Consider the following 16,303-nt stretch of genomic DNA (forward strand, 5'->3'; position numbering starts at 1 on the left):
TAATGTTTCACTGGGGGAACCGCATGAAAACCAAAACTTCGCGGTTAGAAAAGAAAACTTACCTGGTTAATAACAGCCAGTAATCCAAAATAAGGATGATCCAAACATGGGTTATTATGGTCCCATACGTTGTGCCTATAGCTTACACAGTGTTATACAAATACACTATATACACTGCGTATATGTGCACAGTATACATACCAAGTCTCACCCAAGGATCGATAATGCCTTATTGTGTGTGTTAGAGTCTTAGGCTGGTGGCAGACAATGGTCCCGATCGATCGTTTTCAAAGAGGGGGAAAGGGGGCAGAAGGTCAAAAAATCTTCAGGGAGGAGGGTCGCTCCAATAGAACTTGATAAAGTATTGGGGGTATACAAACAATGGTTTTGGTAGGACAGTCTCACTTTGTGCCAACTTTTGATCGTGTTCACACCTTTCTCTCCAGCACACACGGGTAATGGTGGCTTTGAAAACCTTCGACTACTTTTTTGTAACACCATGATATCCTCTGCATTGCGGGAAAAGTGCGTCATGGCTGAAAAGTAACCAAGTCGATTGCGTTTTTGGCTGATACATTGCACGAGCAGGCTTGATTGGTTCCATACCTGAGGATCTTTCGCCTGTGTGACATACACGACATAAAACTTGATACACATAGACCAATCGGATTCATTTACCGGGATACTTTCTCTCTTTCCTTTGTCGGACCTCCGGAGCAAGTTCCGTGGATTCATACGATATGTTTGGCGTTGGAACCGTTACCCGTAGATTCATACGATATTACTGTGCCGAAATCTGTATCGTGGATTTATATGACATATTTGCGCTGGAACCTAGACAGTTGATTATTACAATATTTTTTGTGTACCGTACGATATTTTGGTGTTGGATCTTTTACTAGTGATTCGGAATTCAGAGGGAACCAGGGGGTAAGTCAGTTCAAATTGTTTTCAAATTTGTTGTTTCAGTCAAAGGATTTTTTGTGTTACGTAGTTTCCCTCAATGCCCTCAAATTTATAGATTCATAAATACTTTGTGAACTTCTGGTAAATGTACCTTGTATGCAAAGCTTAGACGCATCAGATAAAAAAAACAGCTATTGAAACAGTGCATAGTGGTTTGTGATAAAAGTCGCGAAAGCTATAGACCGGTATCATTTCGGTTTCAGACATTAGAGAATGAACACCTCTGGCAATTACATAGGAGTCGTAGATGGGGGAGACCATACTTGTTCAATCGGTACACTGGTGAATCAAGATGGATAAAAGATATGCCAACGACTCGCCCGACAGTAGAAAATTCCAATGTAACGGTGTCGCCTGATCATGAGAAGACCGAGCAGCCAGTCAATCAAATTCAGCAGAGTGGCTCGTCCACGGAAGATATGGCCATGATTGGTGGTGCTTCATCACAAATAGTGGAGGCTGCTGACAGACACAACAGTGAAGCAGAAACAGTGAATGCCGAGGATTGCTGGTTTATTCAAAGCAGGAATATCAGACCCATCCGCCGCTTCAATGCTGAGGCAAATGAATTTGTGGTGGCTTTCAAGAAAAAATGGGCGGATACGTTTGTTCAACAACAGAGTACTATTATAACGGCCTTTTACGATATTATCGATAGTTTTATCCGTAACAACATCGACACTTTTCAAGCTGGGGATCTCGTCGGGATGGAATTCGATCATGTTAATTTACACACGACTATCTTTGTACCGCTCATGCGCAGAGACCAGATTGATGCTGATCGTTTCTTGAGTAATTTGGAACGCATTCTACAATCAAACGATGCCTTCACACTGGATGATACACTATGTGCTAAACTAATTCGTGTGAAAGAAACAAAAGGGGGACAACCTACGGAAGCGTAGAAAGGACATTGCATTGACGCGTTACCAACTTGACAAAACGACAATTATCTGCAAATTGACGAGTTGACGAGATGGTAACGTGACAAAAATCAGAAAATTAAAGTTTTGGCGAGATAACGGATCTCGTCAATGCAGCAATTTTCTGCAAATTGACGAGTTGCACACTTACTACCATCTCGACAAAACGACAAAATTCAGAAAATTGACGTTTTGACGAGATAACGGATCTCGTCAATGCAGCAATTTTCTGCAAATTGACGAGTTGCACACTTACTACCATCTCGACAAAACGACAAAATTCAGAAAATTGTCGTTTTGACGAGATAACGGATCTCGTCAATGCAACAATTTTCTGCAAATTGACGAGTTGCACACTTACTACCATCTCGACAAAACGACAAAATTCAGAAAATTGACGTTTTGACGAGATAACGGATCTCGTCAATGCAACAATTTTCTGCAAATTGACGAGTTGCACACTTACTATCATCTCGACAAAACGACAAAATTCAGAAAATTGACGTTTTGACGAGATAACGGATCTCGTCAATGCATCAATTTTCTGAATTTTGTCATCTTGTCGAGATGGTATACGTAGTAAGTGTGCAACTCGTCAATTTGCAGAAAATTGATGCATTGACGAGATCCGTTAACTCGTCAAAACGTCAATTTTCTGAATTTTGTCATCTTGTCGAGATGGTAGTAACTGTGCAACTCGTCAATTTGCAGAAAATTGTTGCATTGACGAGATCCGTTAACTCGTCAAAAACGTCAATTTTCTGAATTTTGTCGTTTTGTCGAGATGTTAGTAAGTGTGCAACTCGTCAATTTGCAGAAAATTGTTGCATTGACGAGATCCGTTATCTCGTCAAAACGTCAATTTTCTGAATTTTGTCGTTTTGTCGAGATGGTAGTAACTGTGCAACTCGTCAATTTGCAGAAAATTGTTGCATTGACGAGATCCGTTATCTGGTCAAAACGTCAATTTTCTGAATTTTGTCGTTTTGTCGAGATGATAGTAAGTGTGCAACTCGTCAATTTGCAGAAAATTGTTGCATTGACGAGATCCGTTATCTCGTCAAAACGTCAATTTTCTGAATTTTGTCGTTTTGTCGAGATGATAGTAAGTGTGCAACTCGTCAATTTGCAGAAAATTGTTGCATTGACGAGATCCGTTATCTCGTCAAAACGTCAATTTTCTGAATTTTCTGAATTTTGTCGTTTTGTCGAGATGATAGTAAGTGTGCAACTCGTCAATTTGCAGAAAATTGTTGCATTGACGAGATCCGTTATCTCGTCAAAACGTCAATTTTCTGAATTTTGTCGTTTTGTCGAGATGATAGTAAGTGTGCAACTCGTCAATTTGCAGAAAATTGTTGCATTGACGAGATCCGTTATCTGGTCAAAACGTCAATTTTCTGAATTTTGTCGTTTTGTCGAGATGGTAGTAAGTGTGCAACTCGTCAATTTGCAGAAAATTGTTGCATTGACGAGATCCGTTATCTCGTCAAAACGTCAATTTTCTGAATTTTGTCGTTTTGTCGAGATGGTAGTAAGTGTGCAACTCGTCAATTTGCAGAAAATTGTTGCATTGACGAGATCCGTTATCTCGTCAAAACGTCAATTTTCTGAATTTTGTCGTTTTGTCGAGATGATAGTAAGTGTGCAACTCGTCAATTTGCAGAAAATTGCTGCATTGACGAGATCCGTTATCTCGTCAAAACGTCAATTTTCTGAATTTTGTCGTTTTGTCGAGATGGTAGTAAGTGTGCAACTCGTCAATTTGCAGAAAATTGTTGCATTGACGAGATCCGTTATCTGGTCAAAACGTCAATTTTCTGAATTTTGTCGTTTTGTCGAGATGATAGTAAGTGTGCAACTCGTCAATTTGCAGAAAATTGTTGCATTGACGAGATCCGTTATCTGGTCAAAACGTCAATTTTCTGAATTTTGTCGTTTTGTCGAGATGTTAGTAAGTGTGCAACTCGTCAATTTGCAGAAAATTGTTGCATTGACGAGATCCGTTATCTCGTCAAAACGTCAATTTTCTGAATTTTGTCGTTTTGTCGAGATGGTAGTAAGTGTGCAACTCGTCAATTTGCAGAAAATTGTTGCATTGACGAGATCCGTTATCTCGTCAAAACGTCAATTTTCTGAATTTTGTCGTTTTGTCGAGATGTTAGTAAGTGTGCAACTCGTCAATTTGCAGAAAATTGTTGCATTGACGAGATCCGTTATCTCGTCAAAACGTCAATTTTCTGAATTTTGTCGTTTTGTCGAGATGATAGTAAGTGTGCAACTCGTCAATTTGCAGAAAATTGTTGCATTGACGAGATCCGTTATCTCGTCAAAACGTCAATTTTCTGAATTTTGTCGTTTTGTCGAGATGATAGTAAGTGTGCAACTCGTCAATTTGCAGAAAATTATTGCATTGACGAGATCCGTTATCTGGTCAAAACGTCAATTTTCTGAATTTTGTCGTTTTGTCGAGATGATAGTAAGTGTGCAACTCGTCAATTTGCAGAAAATTGTTGCATTGACGAGATCCGTTATCTGGTCAAAACGTCAATTTTCTGAATTTTGTCGTTTTGTCGAGATGATAGTAAGTGTGCAACTCGTCAATTTGCAGAAAATTGTTGCATTGACGAGATCCGTTATCTGGTCAAAACGTCAATTTTCTGAATTTTGTCGTTTTGTCGAGATGATAGTAAGTGTGCAACTCGTCAATTTGCAGAAAATTGTTGCATTGACGAGATCCGTTATCTGGTCAAAACGTCAATTTTCTGAATTTTGTCGTTTTGTCGAGATGGTAGTAAGTGTGCAACTCGTCAATTTGCAGAAAATTGTTGCATTGACGAGATCCGTTATCTCGTCAAAACGTCAATTTTCTGAATTTTGTCACGTTACCATCTCGACAACTCGTCAATTTGCAGAAAATTGTCGTTTTGTCAAGTTGGTAAGTCGTCAATGCAATGTCCCTTTTACGCTTCCGTAACAACCCGCTCCGCTTACATTATCTGAATGGCGACTAAAAAAGAGGAGTATCGTTAGGATTCGTAATACCGACGACGACATGTGTCTCGCGCGGGCAATCGTTGCAGCTATGTCTCACAGTACCAAACATCAAGGGAAGAAAACTGATTGGTCAAATAGTAGGGAGGGTCGGTCTAAGCAAACCAAGTTAACCGAACAATTACATTTGCGAGCAAGGGTACCTATCGGGTCTTGCGGTTTAGACGCGATACCTCAGTTTGAAACCGCTTATTCCGACTACCGTATCATCGTCCTCACGACCGGACAAAAGAACCCCATTTTGTACGCTGGTAAACACGTTCACGGTAAACCGCTTTTCCTGTATTATCATCACCAACATTTTGATACGATCGTCAGTATCAATGGGTTCCTGAATAGCAAATTCTTTTGTTGCAAGTGTTTGAAAGCCTATACGCATCGTAAAAAACATGCGTGTACCAAACGTTGTTTAGCATGCAAAACAGAGGGTGTAGATTGCCAAACAGATGGTCACATATGGTACTGTGAGTTATGTCACCATACCTTCAAAAATCAGTCATGCTTGAGTAATCATCTCATTTGTCCATTCGGAAAGCGTGGTCGTCCGGAGAACAGTACCTGCATGTCGTACAAACGTTGCGGGTCGTGTTTCCGTAGCTACAATCCTCGTGAAACGCACGAATGTGGTATTGAGTATTGTTCAAAGTGTAAAAAGAAGCAACCGTGTGATCACCTTCGTTACATGCAACCTTTGTCAAACGATGACGTGGATCGCACCAAAGAGGACGACGACCAGAAGAACGATGATCTGAAAAGGATGATCTTTTTTGATTTTGAGTCTCGCATTGAACCCGATGGACAACACGTACCAAATTTTTGCATGGCGCAAACCGTGTGCGACCAATGCTTGACAGAGGAGGATATTAGCAACCCTTGTGAAGAATGTGGACTCAAACGACAGTGGACATTCCGTAGTGTAGAGACATTTTGTCATTGGGCCTGTCAGCAACCCTATGGGCTCTTATTGCAGCATCTTTATCCAACTATTTCAATAGTCTAGTTCCAACTCCTGATGAAGATCAAGTACCGTCAAGAATGTTGATTTAACTTCTCAGGATCCCAAATCACCGAATATATTTGCTCAGCTTCAAACTTGAAACTTTTATTGCCCATAGCGTAGTCAATCTTATTCCTGTCTCTTACTCACTAGTACCTGTCCAATTGCGAACAGTTTCACTCGAGTAAAATGCCTTGTGACCTTAAAGGGTGTCAGTTCCGGCAACCAATGGCAGCAGGCTAAAATTGCTAAGACATTTCAAAGAGACTGTCATGGAGGTTGTGGCTTCTGCACTATTCTTAGACATTTGTCGCTGTTCAAGTAGACGATGACATATTTCATAGAGGGAATTTTTGGTGGGTGGCAGTAAAATGGTTGCTGAGGTTTTTGGCATAAGTGACCATTTTTATAGCATGTTTGCAAGCTATATTATTGACATTTCAAAATACTTTTATGTTTGTCTCAATGGGTTATTTCTGATGTATGTAAAAAACGCACTTGAGATTATTAGATTATAATGCCAGGTGTGTGTGAAGATTTGTGTATTGACTTTTAATGTAAAACATAAATTTCTCTTCTGTTTAAAGAGCATCACAAATTAGAGGTTTTATGTACACACTGATGATTCTGTGTTTGCAAATATATTTTTTTATTTGCAAATAATTTACATATCAGGCAGATGAATAACAATGGGGCAGAAATGGGTATGGGAAATGTCCTCTTCTTCTCATCATTGAACAGCTATCAAAATAACACAAAAAAAATTGAAAGAATACACACTCTTTAAATTACAGTTTCAAACTAAACTATTTCAATTGTATTTTTTCCCCACAGATGAAACAAGAAGGAAATAACAAAAATCTGAGTTTAAAACTTTTCTTGAAAGAGGAAAGCACACTTCTAAAAGTACATGTATTTTCTTAAAAGAGTCATTATTTATTTGCTCCCAAACAAGTCTTTTTCTTCCACCCTTCCTCTCACTCCATCCCAATCTTTAACGACTTTACAAACACCCTCCAACACAGATGAACGTCCATGAACAACGCAAAGAGAAATTCTTTGAAGAAATCCCAAGATGGTGTGTATATCTTTGTTTGATCTAGTCCTTGGACTACTGTTGCAAGGGTAATGCAGTGATCTGATATCAACAGATACTGAGTCACACACCAAAGACACCAAAAAAAAAAAACAGAAGCCCAGAGTAACCAATACCAAAATCAAACCATTTACTAATAATTATGTTATGACTGTTTGGGTAGGCGGCAGACATTCGTCTAATTCGATGGCTCCAAGACCGGTGTTTGTTAACCCTTCGGGACAAACTTCACAGAATGTCTTTCCTTCTTCTGGTTGGTAGTATCCAAAGTCACAGGCACGACAGTTGTCTCCGTCTTGGTAGGATCCTGCCTCGCAGGTCACTGAGCATGGACAAAAAATTTGTCAATTTTGACCCACTTTTAAACAGACCATTTCTTTTTCTTTGAGGAATATGTTAAAATGCAAACTGCACATAAGCATATAACTCTAAAACAACAAAAGAAGCAAAACAAAACCCAAGGACGCACAAAAACACAACAAAGCAATGAATACATCAAAAGCACCGACAGTAATATTGTCAGAAAAAAGACAACAGTCCAAAATGTATAGTAAACTGTCTCAGTGAAGAAAACATGGCACAAAATATGAAAGATGGTTTTGCAATATTTTTATCTTTGTTTTGTTTCTCTCCGGTATTTCTCTCTTTCTCTTCTCATCTCCTTAGTCCATTCTTTCATCTCATCTTTTCCTTCACCTCCTTATCCCTCGTTCTGTCCAATTTTACTTGATTTATCGCTGGATGGGTCCAATTTAGTTAGTCAGTCTGTCTGTTTATTTTAACAGTGTCCTTTTAGTCTGTTTTCACTTCAGTTTCCCTTTGAAGAACATCATGCTAGGATTCAAATGTCAGACCCCTCTAACTTTCATATATATGTACCAACCACATGGCCTTTGCAGTAGAAAAGCAGTTTTGTTAACATTTTGGCTCTTAATAATTCATATTTCTGAGCACATAAAACATTGAAACTGATTCTATCAAAAGCACCTTTTTCCATTAAGATGGTAGCACTTTCAAAACTTAACGTCCACTGTTAATTTACAGCCGGTCTGTCCACATCACATTATGCCCCTGGATTTCAAACCGATGAAAACAGAATTATTCACGGTATTCACTTACCACAAAGCGTTGTGTTGTACTTCATTACAGATCCTGGTCCACACTCTGGGCTGCCGTAGTCTTCCTCGTATTCTGAATCATAGATCCGACCCTCATTAGATATGCGGAAAGCACCCTCTGCCGATTTGTTAATGATATCATCGGCTAAACTCAACAAGCCATCGATAGCTGCAGATGCACTCGGTTGATTCGCGACTTACAAGAAAACAAAAGAACTGATTATGAAAGCAACATACATCACAATACATCATTGACTGTAAGGAGGAGAGGGATATTGGGGGGGGACTGTAATTGAAACTGTTAAAAACAAGTGCACCTATGACCATGGTAAATTTACAATCCTATTAACTGCACTTTTGTTCACAGTCTGGTCAAAATTTGATGATCAAAGTCCATCGACCAAATTGCTGAAGTGAAGAAAACCATGCCGTACAAAGTTATTTTCATTGATATAAGAATTGAAACAAGAGTCCCTCTCTCAATCTCTTACTCTTAAATATTTACGACATTTGGAGTAATATAACTCACTGTCGTCACTGGTTTCCACGGATTCTTCGGTGACGTTTATTGATTGGTAGAAGGTCATGGTGACAGTCACTCCTGCTTCAGCTGATCTCTTTCTCCTTAGGGCTACATTTGTTTCTAATCCACCTCTTAAACAACCTGCGGTAGATACTGCTGCTAGCGTACATAGCCCAGAGCCGACACATCCGACCTGGTGGCTTGTTGCTGCGGCAACCACACCAATCTTGTTGTTAACCTCTGCTGCTTCTGGTCCAGAGAGGGAGCTGCACACTAAGTCAGGATAACTGGAGATGACCTTCATTTGGAACCTATTCGGTTTACTGAATTCTGTTTGGAGAAGAATCGCGCGGATTGTGGTTCACGATAGCTTTATAAGTATGAACATGACTTATAGCTAATAAGTACGAACATGACTAGCTAATAAGTATTAAAATGACTCATAGGTAGGGCCTTCAGGAGGAGCATCAGACAGCAGGCTTTGAAGGCAGCTGAGTGACATCTGTGGAGCAACAGCCACTCATTGCCACACTAATCCTAACTCTCCTAGCTCTCTCATCAACCTCTGCAGCTGTGTTTTACAATTCAGATGAACTTTGTCAGTTGCTGTTAACCTGATGAAGTTAACGATGCATAAATGTGAATACTTCAACCATGGTCCGAACTTCTTACTGCCCAACAGTAGTTTATTGATTGAATATCATATAAAGTGTAGTACATGGCCAACAACTGGTCAGCTCAAAACGGTAAAATAACGGTTTTTTGCTTTTGGAATAAATAATCACTTTTTCCAACCAGAGTGATTCTATACATACAAGTCACTGATTTAATGAGCCATGTGTGAGGCTGGGAGAATATGTGCGTACCATACCAACAACCACCACTTCAAATTTTCTGTGTGAAAGCAATGAATCATACCTGTGACTCTCTAAAAGATTTGCTACCTCAACCAAATTGACTGCAGCTTTCATATTGTAATTGACTATAAAGTTGCTTCAACAATGACTTTACATTCATTTAGGCTCCATAGTGAATGTAGGCATGGATGCAACCATGACAACCACATTTGACTAGGAATCAAGTGTTTCTACTATCATACATACAGCAGTTGGTATTAAAAGCAGAAAAAAGGTTGTGGATGCATCTTCACTGACAGATAAACTAATAGCTAATTTTTCATGATCATGATCAAGTAAAATATACCAGTCACTATGAAGACATTTAGTAAACAGCATCTTACGAAGGAAGTGATCAGTTCATGCTACTGTCAAGTGTCAAATCATCAAACAAGTTGACCCCTGGTGACCCCAAATGATATTTGACCTCCACAAAAACAATAGGCTTCTTGTACTCAATGTGGTACTTCTACACACCAAATAGAAAAATATGTCCGACCTTCCCTTCTTGAGATTACAAGCTGGGCGTCACAAAGGCACACACACACATGCTCGCCCGCACGCATACATACGCCATCATGAATGCAAAGATTACAAAAATATTGAAACCAAAGACAGGTACACTGTAACTATTAAACTATTTTACTTACACTTGAAAACCAGAGTAAAACCATTATGCTTCTTTGAGTTCATATTCTGCTAAGCTTCCCATAAAAATCCATCACCCCACCCACTACTTACTTGAACAAGCAGGCACACGTAGCTTTCGATTATTGCTGGATTCATGATTCCAAAAATAACCTGTCGCTGGTCCACAGATGTATTCATAGAGGGGAGGTCTACCAAAGTCACGTCCAGGTGGACAATACACCCAACAAGTCATGTCACCTGACTGTGATGTCACACACTTTGAAGTGCCATGACGGGGTGCATTAAATGGTCTGCAGCCTATCATTAGAAGAGAAAAAAGGCAAGGTAGTTAATTTAAATTAATATATTCCTTTCCTTGAAACTACTTTAGGGGTACATAAATCCCTAAAAAGATCATACCTTAAAGAGGGCAGAACTGCATAGTTTAGGACCCCTATGATGTGTGAGGTGTGGCAGAGAATTGGTATTAAGTACTCTCATGTTTGACTTGATAGTTTACAAATGCAAGACAAAGAGGTAAAGAGATCTATCTAACCATTAAATAGCAAAGCTGCAAGAATTTGCTTTGCAAAATATATTTAGTAGAAAATAGGAACGAAAAACAACTGACCTGGGCAGACAGCTGTGCCACATTCTCTGGTTTCTGTATCATGGCCACCGCATGGTGACCCCCCATTCTCTGGTGATGGGTTGTTGCATTCTCTGGATCTTTCTTGCATACCCCCATCACAAGTCTGGCTACATTCAGACCACAATGACCACTCACTCCACCCACCATCAACTGTAAGAAGAAAACAAAAGGACCCAGTGAAAGTTTGAGACGTTAATGTCAGCTCTTGATACTAACCATTGTCCTCATCTACGATGTGAAGAACCTACAGCATAATCAGCTAGTGGGAAAATTGAAAGGGGTCACAGCATTTGTTCTCTCGTTTCTCCCCTACCCTTAAAATGGAACATTCCTATATGATCTGCAACACCTTTCCCTTTCTCCCCAGCCCTGTCCACCTTCCTCCTTACATTGGTTAAATCTTTACAAACAACTAATCCATTCAAAAGGTAACATCTTTCTTCTCTTCTCCTCTCACAGTAAAAACTGCCATCTTGAAAATCTCACTGTATTTATATAGAGTTACACCTACAGCACACCCATGACGGAAAACTAAAATGATCCTACAGGTATATCGTAAACAGCAAGTAGCTTAATTGGCAGGGTAGCCATAATAGTGATTGAAAGTCGCCAGGTGGTCCTCACAAAATAAGAAAGGCAAAGGACACGTGTAACACAGGAAAAGAAATTACAGAAAGAAGAAATATAATTCTGGTCTACCCCTTTCCACTAAATCATTAAACCACAACTGATTCCGGCCGCTGTGGGAGACAGAACGTGGTTTGTTTTACTTCTTTCAACCATTTCATCTTCTGTTTGGTTTCACGTCTTTAAACCCTTTTGTTTTCTGTTTGAATACCATGCAATGACATCATCAAGATATCACTACTCCTTCATCTAACCAGCACAACTGTTAAACTGGTATCTTTGTCGACTGACCTGTTTCCAGTTCGCAGAGTGCTCCTGTATAACCCTCGGGGCATGTACAGGTGAAAGTTCCCAATTGGTCGACGCAAGTGCCATCATTTTGGCACAGCTGACCGATGCAGTCATCGGGATTCTCTGCACAGGTGGGACCGCGAAGACCATATGGACAGACACAACGGAAGTCATGGTAACCGTCAATGCAATGGCCGCCACGGGAACAGGGATCATCAGCACAGTCGTTAACAGCTGGTTGAAAATAAAATCAACAGAGGATTTTATAATGGGGAAAAGAATGCTGTTAGTACAATTTGAGACTAGAAGACACTGCATTAGCACTACAAATAATTGAGGCCTCATGATAATAGATTTGTGTGAAGTCCTTGCGTCATACTGTCAACTATAAATCACACACGCAGCTGTCAGCCGGTAGATTTGTTTTTAAGTAAAGATGAGAACATCAGCTTGGGTTGCATTTATTTACCGCTCTGTCATCTGCAAATTTTAATGTCATGTGACTGTACTGCCTCGAAAGTAATCTGGTGGTCAACATAACTGTGCTAAAGATACAACAGACTAGCCTGCACAGCGAACACTTTAGAAAGTATTTTCAAAGATTTCAATGTATATTCATCGGCCAATAACCAATAGAGCCGCAACATTCATGAAGATTTTGCCCACTTTTGCCTGTGTAACAGTCACCAATATTGGGATGTCAACTGGGACATATATATGTACATGTACAAATACATGCAAAGACCAGCGCCATGCTTGAATGAGGAGATGAAACTAAAAATCCTATAATTGAAGCCGGTTGTCAACGGGCTTCAATTAAAAACTGTGCTGTAACTATTATCTCACACTGCAAGAAATTCACTGCACAGAAGAGCATTAAAAAGTTCAACACGACTCCTTCCTCTCCCTCATTAACTCTGAACTCATCATGTGATCATTCGGGCATCACATGATCCTCAAAATTTCTAAATTAGAATGATATCAGATTTGTTATACTTTGCAATATGAAGAAGATGAGAGAGAAAGTCAAACCAGCTCACAGCAAGTAGAAATTTTTTCCAATCGGGCTGGTCTAAATTTCATGTTGAACATACTACATCATTTCACTGTCTAGTAAAGCCCTCTGGCTGGTCTACATTTCATGTTGAACATACTACATCATTTCACTGTCTAGTAAAGCCCTCTGGCTGGTCTACATTTCATGTTGAACATACTACATCATTTCACTGTCTAATGAAGCCCTTGGCGTCATCTCCTGCTCTAATCCTATGATCATCCAGACTCAGAAGTGATAAAACCTCGTAAAATATACATTTTAATAATCACATGATTTTGTTGGGAGTTGATTTGGAGGTGAGCCAGGAGGGTGGGGGGCAGACTTCAGCCCAGAATCCAAAGTCATTGAGGTGGACTCTGGAAATATGGGATAAAGAATTGTTTCCTCATTTTCTTAAGAGACTTCAAAATCAGAAGGCTTTAGAAAGGCAGGGGGAGTAGGTGACATCATTGTCCCCAAGGCCCCCTCCCACTGGCTCTTGTCATCAATGCTTGGAGACAGAACTTATAATCTCTTACTTACCATCACAGGTTGATGGATCCACAAATGTAACATCTCCTACTTCTCCATCTAAGAAGTCCACCATGCCAATCACATTGCCCGGTTCTGATACGTAACAGGCGTAGGTCAGGTCTGCAATGTAATCGCTGGTCATCAACTCATCCCAAATATTGAACCGACTCAAAGAACCAAACAATGGCAAGAAGTCTGAGGCTGCAATGAAGGAGATAATACATTAATATATTAACATATGAAACAGAATGTCATTGAGTAGAGAGTCTGTTTCTAATTTTGTTTTGCAATTTTATGTATTTTCGTCTCCATTTCCGTTTATGTTTCTATTCGACATCTTTCTATTTTATCCCAGCTGACTGCTCCATTTCTTTTCCTCTGGGCAAATTACCAGGTGGGTCAATATGATGGGTGGGGTGGGGGCAGATCCTCTTCTTATCCTTTTATTTACATTTACTTTGTAATTAATTATGTTATGGTGGACTTCTTTTAAAAGCTTCGGCTTCAAAGCCCTTCCACCATTTTCTTATCAATTGTTTTGTCTTTTCATTGTAAAAATTGTAATATATGCATGAAAATGAAATATAAATCAGATCAATTTTAACAGCACATTCTACAACCCTTTCCTTTTCCTTTCCTTCTTTGTTACTTCCATTCTTGGCTCTAACTTGGAACGGTATCATGTTACCATTCCCGACAACCCTTTGGTTCTCACAACGATGAATAGTAGATGCCATCAGTGTCCATATGTGAAGTCCCTCAAATTTCCAGGGTAACCAATTACATGCATTACTTGGGGCAATTTGTTCCTTACAGATCTTTAGCCCTCATTGAAGGCATATTGAATGATAGTGTCAGCTCCCTGGGTACCTGCCCAACAAACACTGTTAATTCAATGTCAGCAATGATGTCAACATTGCTCTTTTAGGTTCAAAAGAGAAAAATAAATAGAATTACAGACATTGACGCTCTGGTAGGTAAAGTTTGCAGGGGAAAGTTGTTTTTAAAATGGTCCGATGGTCCGAGACTATAAAATTTCTGTTCGGACAACCAAAATCAGTTGTGGGGGTTGTCTGGCGGATGACTTGTTACATCAAACACAGATTGCATTGTAACCCCCTCTGCCCCCCCCCCACTCCCCCAAACAGGTTAACTTATAATTTGGAATCTCCCTCAATTTGCTTTGGAGATACTGAAATAAAACAAAACAATTGGTATAGGTATTTGATCAATCCACCCAAAGAAGAGTTTTACTGGCTCAAAGCTGGTTCTATTCACTAAACATACACATCTCTTCTACAGTGTACATATTGGTCGTTCTTTGTTCTTTGGCTTCAGTTTTTTGCTCTACAACCAAACTTGCCAAACCCACAACCAAATCATAAGACCAGGTTGCCCAAGGGACAGAAAATAAAAATCCATTCAACTTTGCCCTGGTGTGTAATATTGGACATTCCTGACAATGTAGAATAGCGCTATTTATTAGTACTAGACACTATAGTGCATACATAGTCCCCAATATTTACAGGTATTAACAGCTAGTTTAGTTACCAATAACAAGAATGTCTAAAGTAATTTGTTATTTCCATGTCTGAAATGCGTTATACAGCTTATGAAGGAAATGGCAGACCTTGTGGCTTCATTAAAACATTAAGAGCATGTTGCACTCAAATGATTCTTTCACCAAGTCCCCTAAAACTCTAACATTTCATCACAAATGATAGGTTGTATGCAACTATGATGAATTATGTCTTTTTGGAAGGTATGTAGTTTTCTTCTTTTCCATTTTAGAAACCTCTTATGTTTTTCAGCCAATGACACCTACCACCACTTTCATCTGTTCGCCCAAGGACGAAAACTCCGCTGGAAACGAGGACATCTCCAGTGACTTCAATGACCTGGTTGTGGACATTTTCGCCATCGACGTAGAGTTGGAACAGCTTGGATACGTGGTCAAAGGTCAGAGCAACATGATGCCAAAGGTCATCGTTAATGGCGACCCCGGAAAACATAGGCGTACTTAAGAAAGAAAAGTTGACATTGAAATTAAATTCAGGAAAATGTGTGTAACTAGTGTAGTATTCAGCATCAAAAGGTCTGGCAAAGACAGTTTGAAGTAAACACCATTTATCTATAGGATTTAAGAGTACAAACTTCTGTAATATATTCTAGTAAATGACGAAATGACGGCTAGTTAGGGAAGCAATTGGCTTGGTAAGGGGAATGCCAAACTTCTCCCTTTGCCTTTCATGGAATTTTTTTCTGGAGCAGAAAACTTGTTTTCTAAAACTTGTTTTCTAAAACTTGAATAATGAATTACTTTTGTTACCATAGAAACGATGTCCATCCCACCTCACCCTTCTTACAAACTACTTGGTTGTTTCTGTGTCGGGGATGTTTGGCTGGTTATAATGTTGATCTGTGTTTACATCGTAGAGTCTCCAAGCATCTTGTATATAATGAATTTGATAAATATATACAACCAAAATAATATAATCCGACAGAGAATTCTCAGAGAGAAATATAAATTTTCACTTACCCTTGAACCACCACGGTCAGAGATGCAGGGAAGCCAAGGATAATGTCAGCGTTGCGCAAATGAAGATGACTTTCCCTCCCGTGATAAAATATGACAGCGTTCGAACTGATCGTCCGAACCCACAGAGCTAGCGTGAAGCTTTCAACGATCTCTTGCGAAAAATCTCTCAAGCGGACATACTGGGAAGTTTGATTTGCAGTGAAAATCATGTCAAAGTTACTCTCGGCAACTAAAATTAAGAGAGATACATAATTTGACTTACCAATCAAACACTGAAATTCTGCACAGAAAGTAACATGTTTTTTTTTTACTTAGATAGAAAACTCAGCAATCAATAACATAAAAATGGTGCTTTCGACTGGCAGTCGGGAGTTGATACTCAGTTCTCTTTTAAGTTACGTACAAATGTTTACTTGCTTTT

General features: G+C 39.4%; 2 protein-coding genes across 4 annotated transcripts in view; one reads left to right on the forward strand and one right to left on the reverse strand.

The window, feature by feature from the left end:
* Positions 1-1,271: 1,271 nt before the first annotated feature.
* Positions 1,272-7,134, forward strand: LOC139980086 (uncharacterized). The gene is made up of 2 exons (XM_071991463.1): positions 1,272-1,867; positions 4,872-7,134. Exons 1-2 carry the CDS (start codon positions 1,272-1,274, stop codon positions 5,941-5,943), a joined length of 1,668 nt encoding a protein of 555 aa, XP_071847564.1. The 3' UTR covers positions 5,944-7,134.
* The window catches only part of LOC139980164 (uncharacterized), a 64,231-nt gene continuing 54,656 nt past the window's right edge, over positions 6,729-16,303 (reverse strand). For 2 of the 3 annotated variants that reach the window (XM_071991605.1, XM_071991607.1), the window contains exons 46-54: positions 15,883-16,111; positions 15,169-15,362; positions 13,353-13,544; positions 11,774-12,007; positions 10,835-11,005; positions 10,315-10,521; positions 8,684-9,007; positions 8,156-8,350; positions 6,729-7,358 (exon numbers count right to left, since the gene is read on the reverse strand). In XM_071991605.1, the coding sequence (XP_071847706.1) occupies positions 7,177-7,358; positions 8,156-8,350; positions 8,684-9,007; positions 10,315-10,521; positions 10,835-11,005; positions 11,774-12,007; positions 13,353-13,544; positions 15,169-15,362; positions 15,883-16,111 (1,928 nt within the window). In that variant the 3' untranslated portion in view covers positions 6,729-7,176. Of the gene's footprint in view, positions 7,359-8,155; positions 8,351-8,683; positions 9,008-10,314; positions 10,522-10,834; positions 11,006-11,773; positions 12,008-13,352; positions 13,545-15,168; positions 15,363-15,882; positions 16,112-16,303 lie in introns of those variants that run through there. The other variant, XM_071991608.1, reaches the window with a different exon arrangement.

Source organism: Apostichopus japonicus, chromosome 14 (genome assembly GCF_037975245.1).
Source record: "Apostichopus japonicus isolate 1M-3 chromosome 14, ASM3797524v1, whole genome shotgun sequence".
NCBI lineage: Eukaryota > Metazoa > Echinodermata > Holothuroidea > Aspidochirotida > Stichopodidae > Apostichopus > Apostichopus japonicus.

Bases quoted from the DNA above. Each gene is read 5' to 3' on its own strand.
- LOC139980086 (XM_071991463.1), top strand. From the start codon at position 1,272: ATGCCAACGACTCGCCCGACAGTAGAAAATTCCAATGTAACGGTGTCG. The intron at 1,868-4,871 runs GTAGAAAGGACA...TCCGTAACAACC, and splicing joins GGGGGACAACCTACGGAAGC to CGCTCCGCTTACATTATCTG.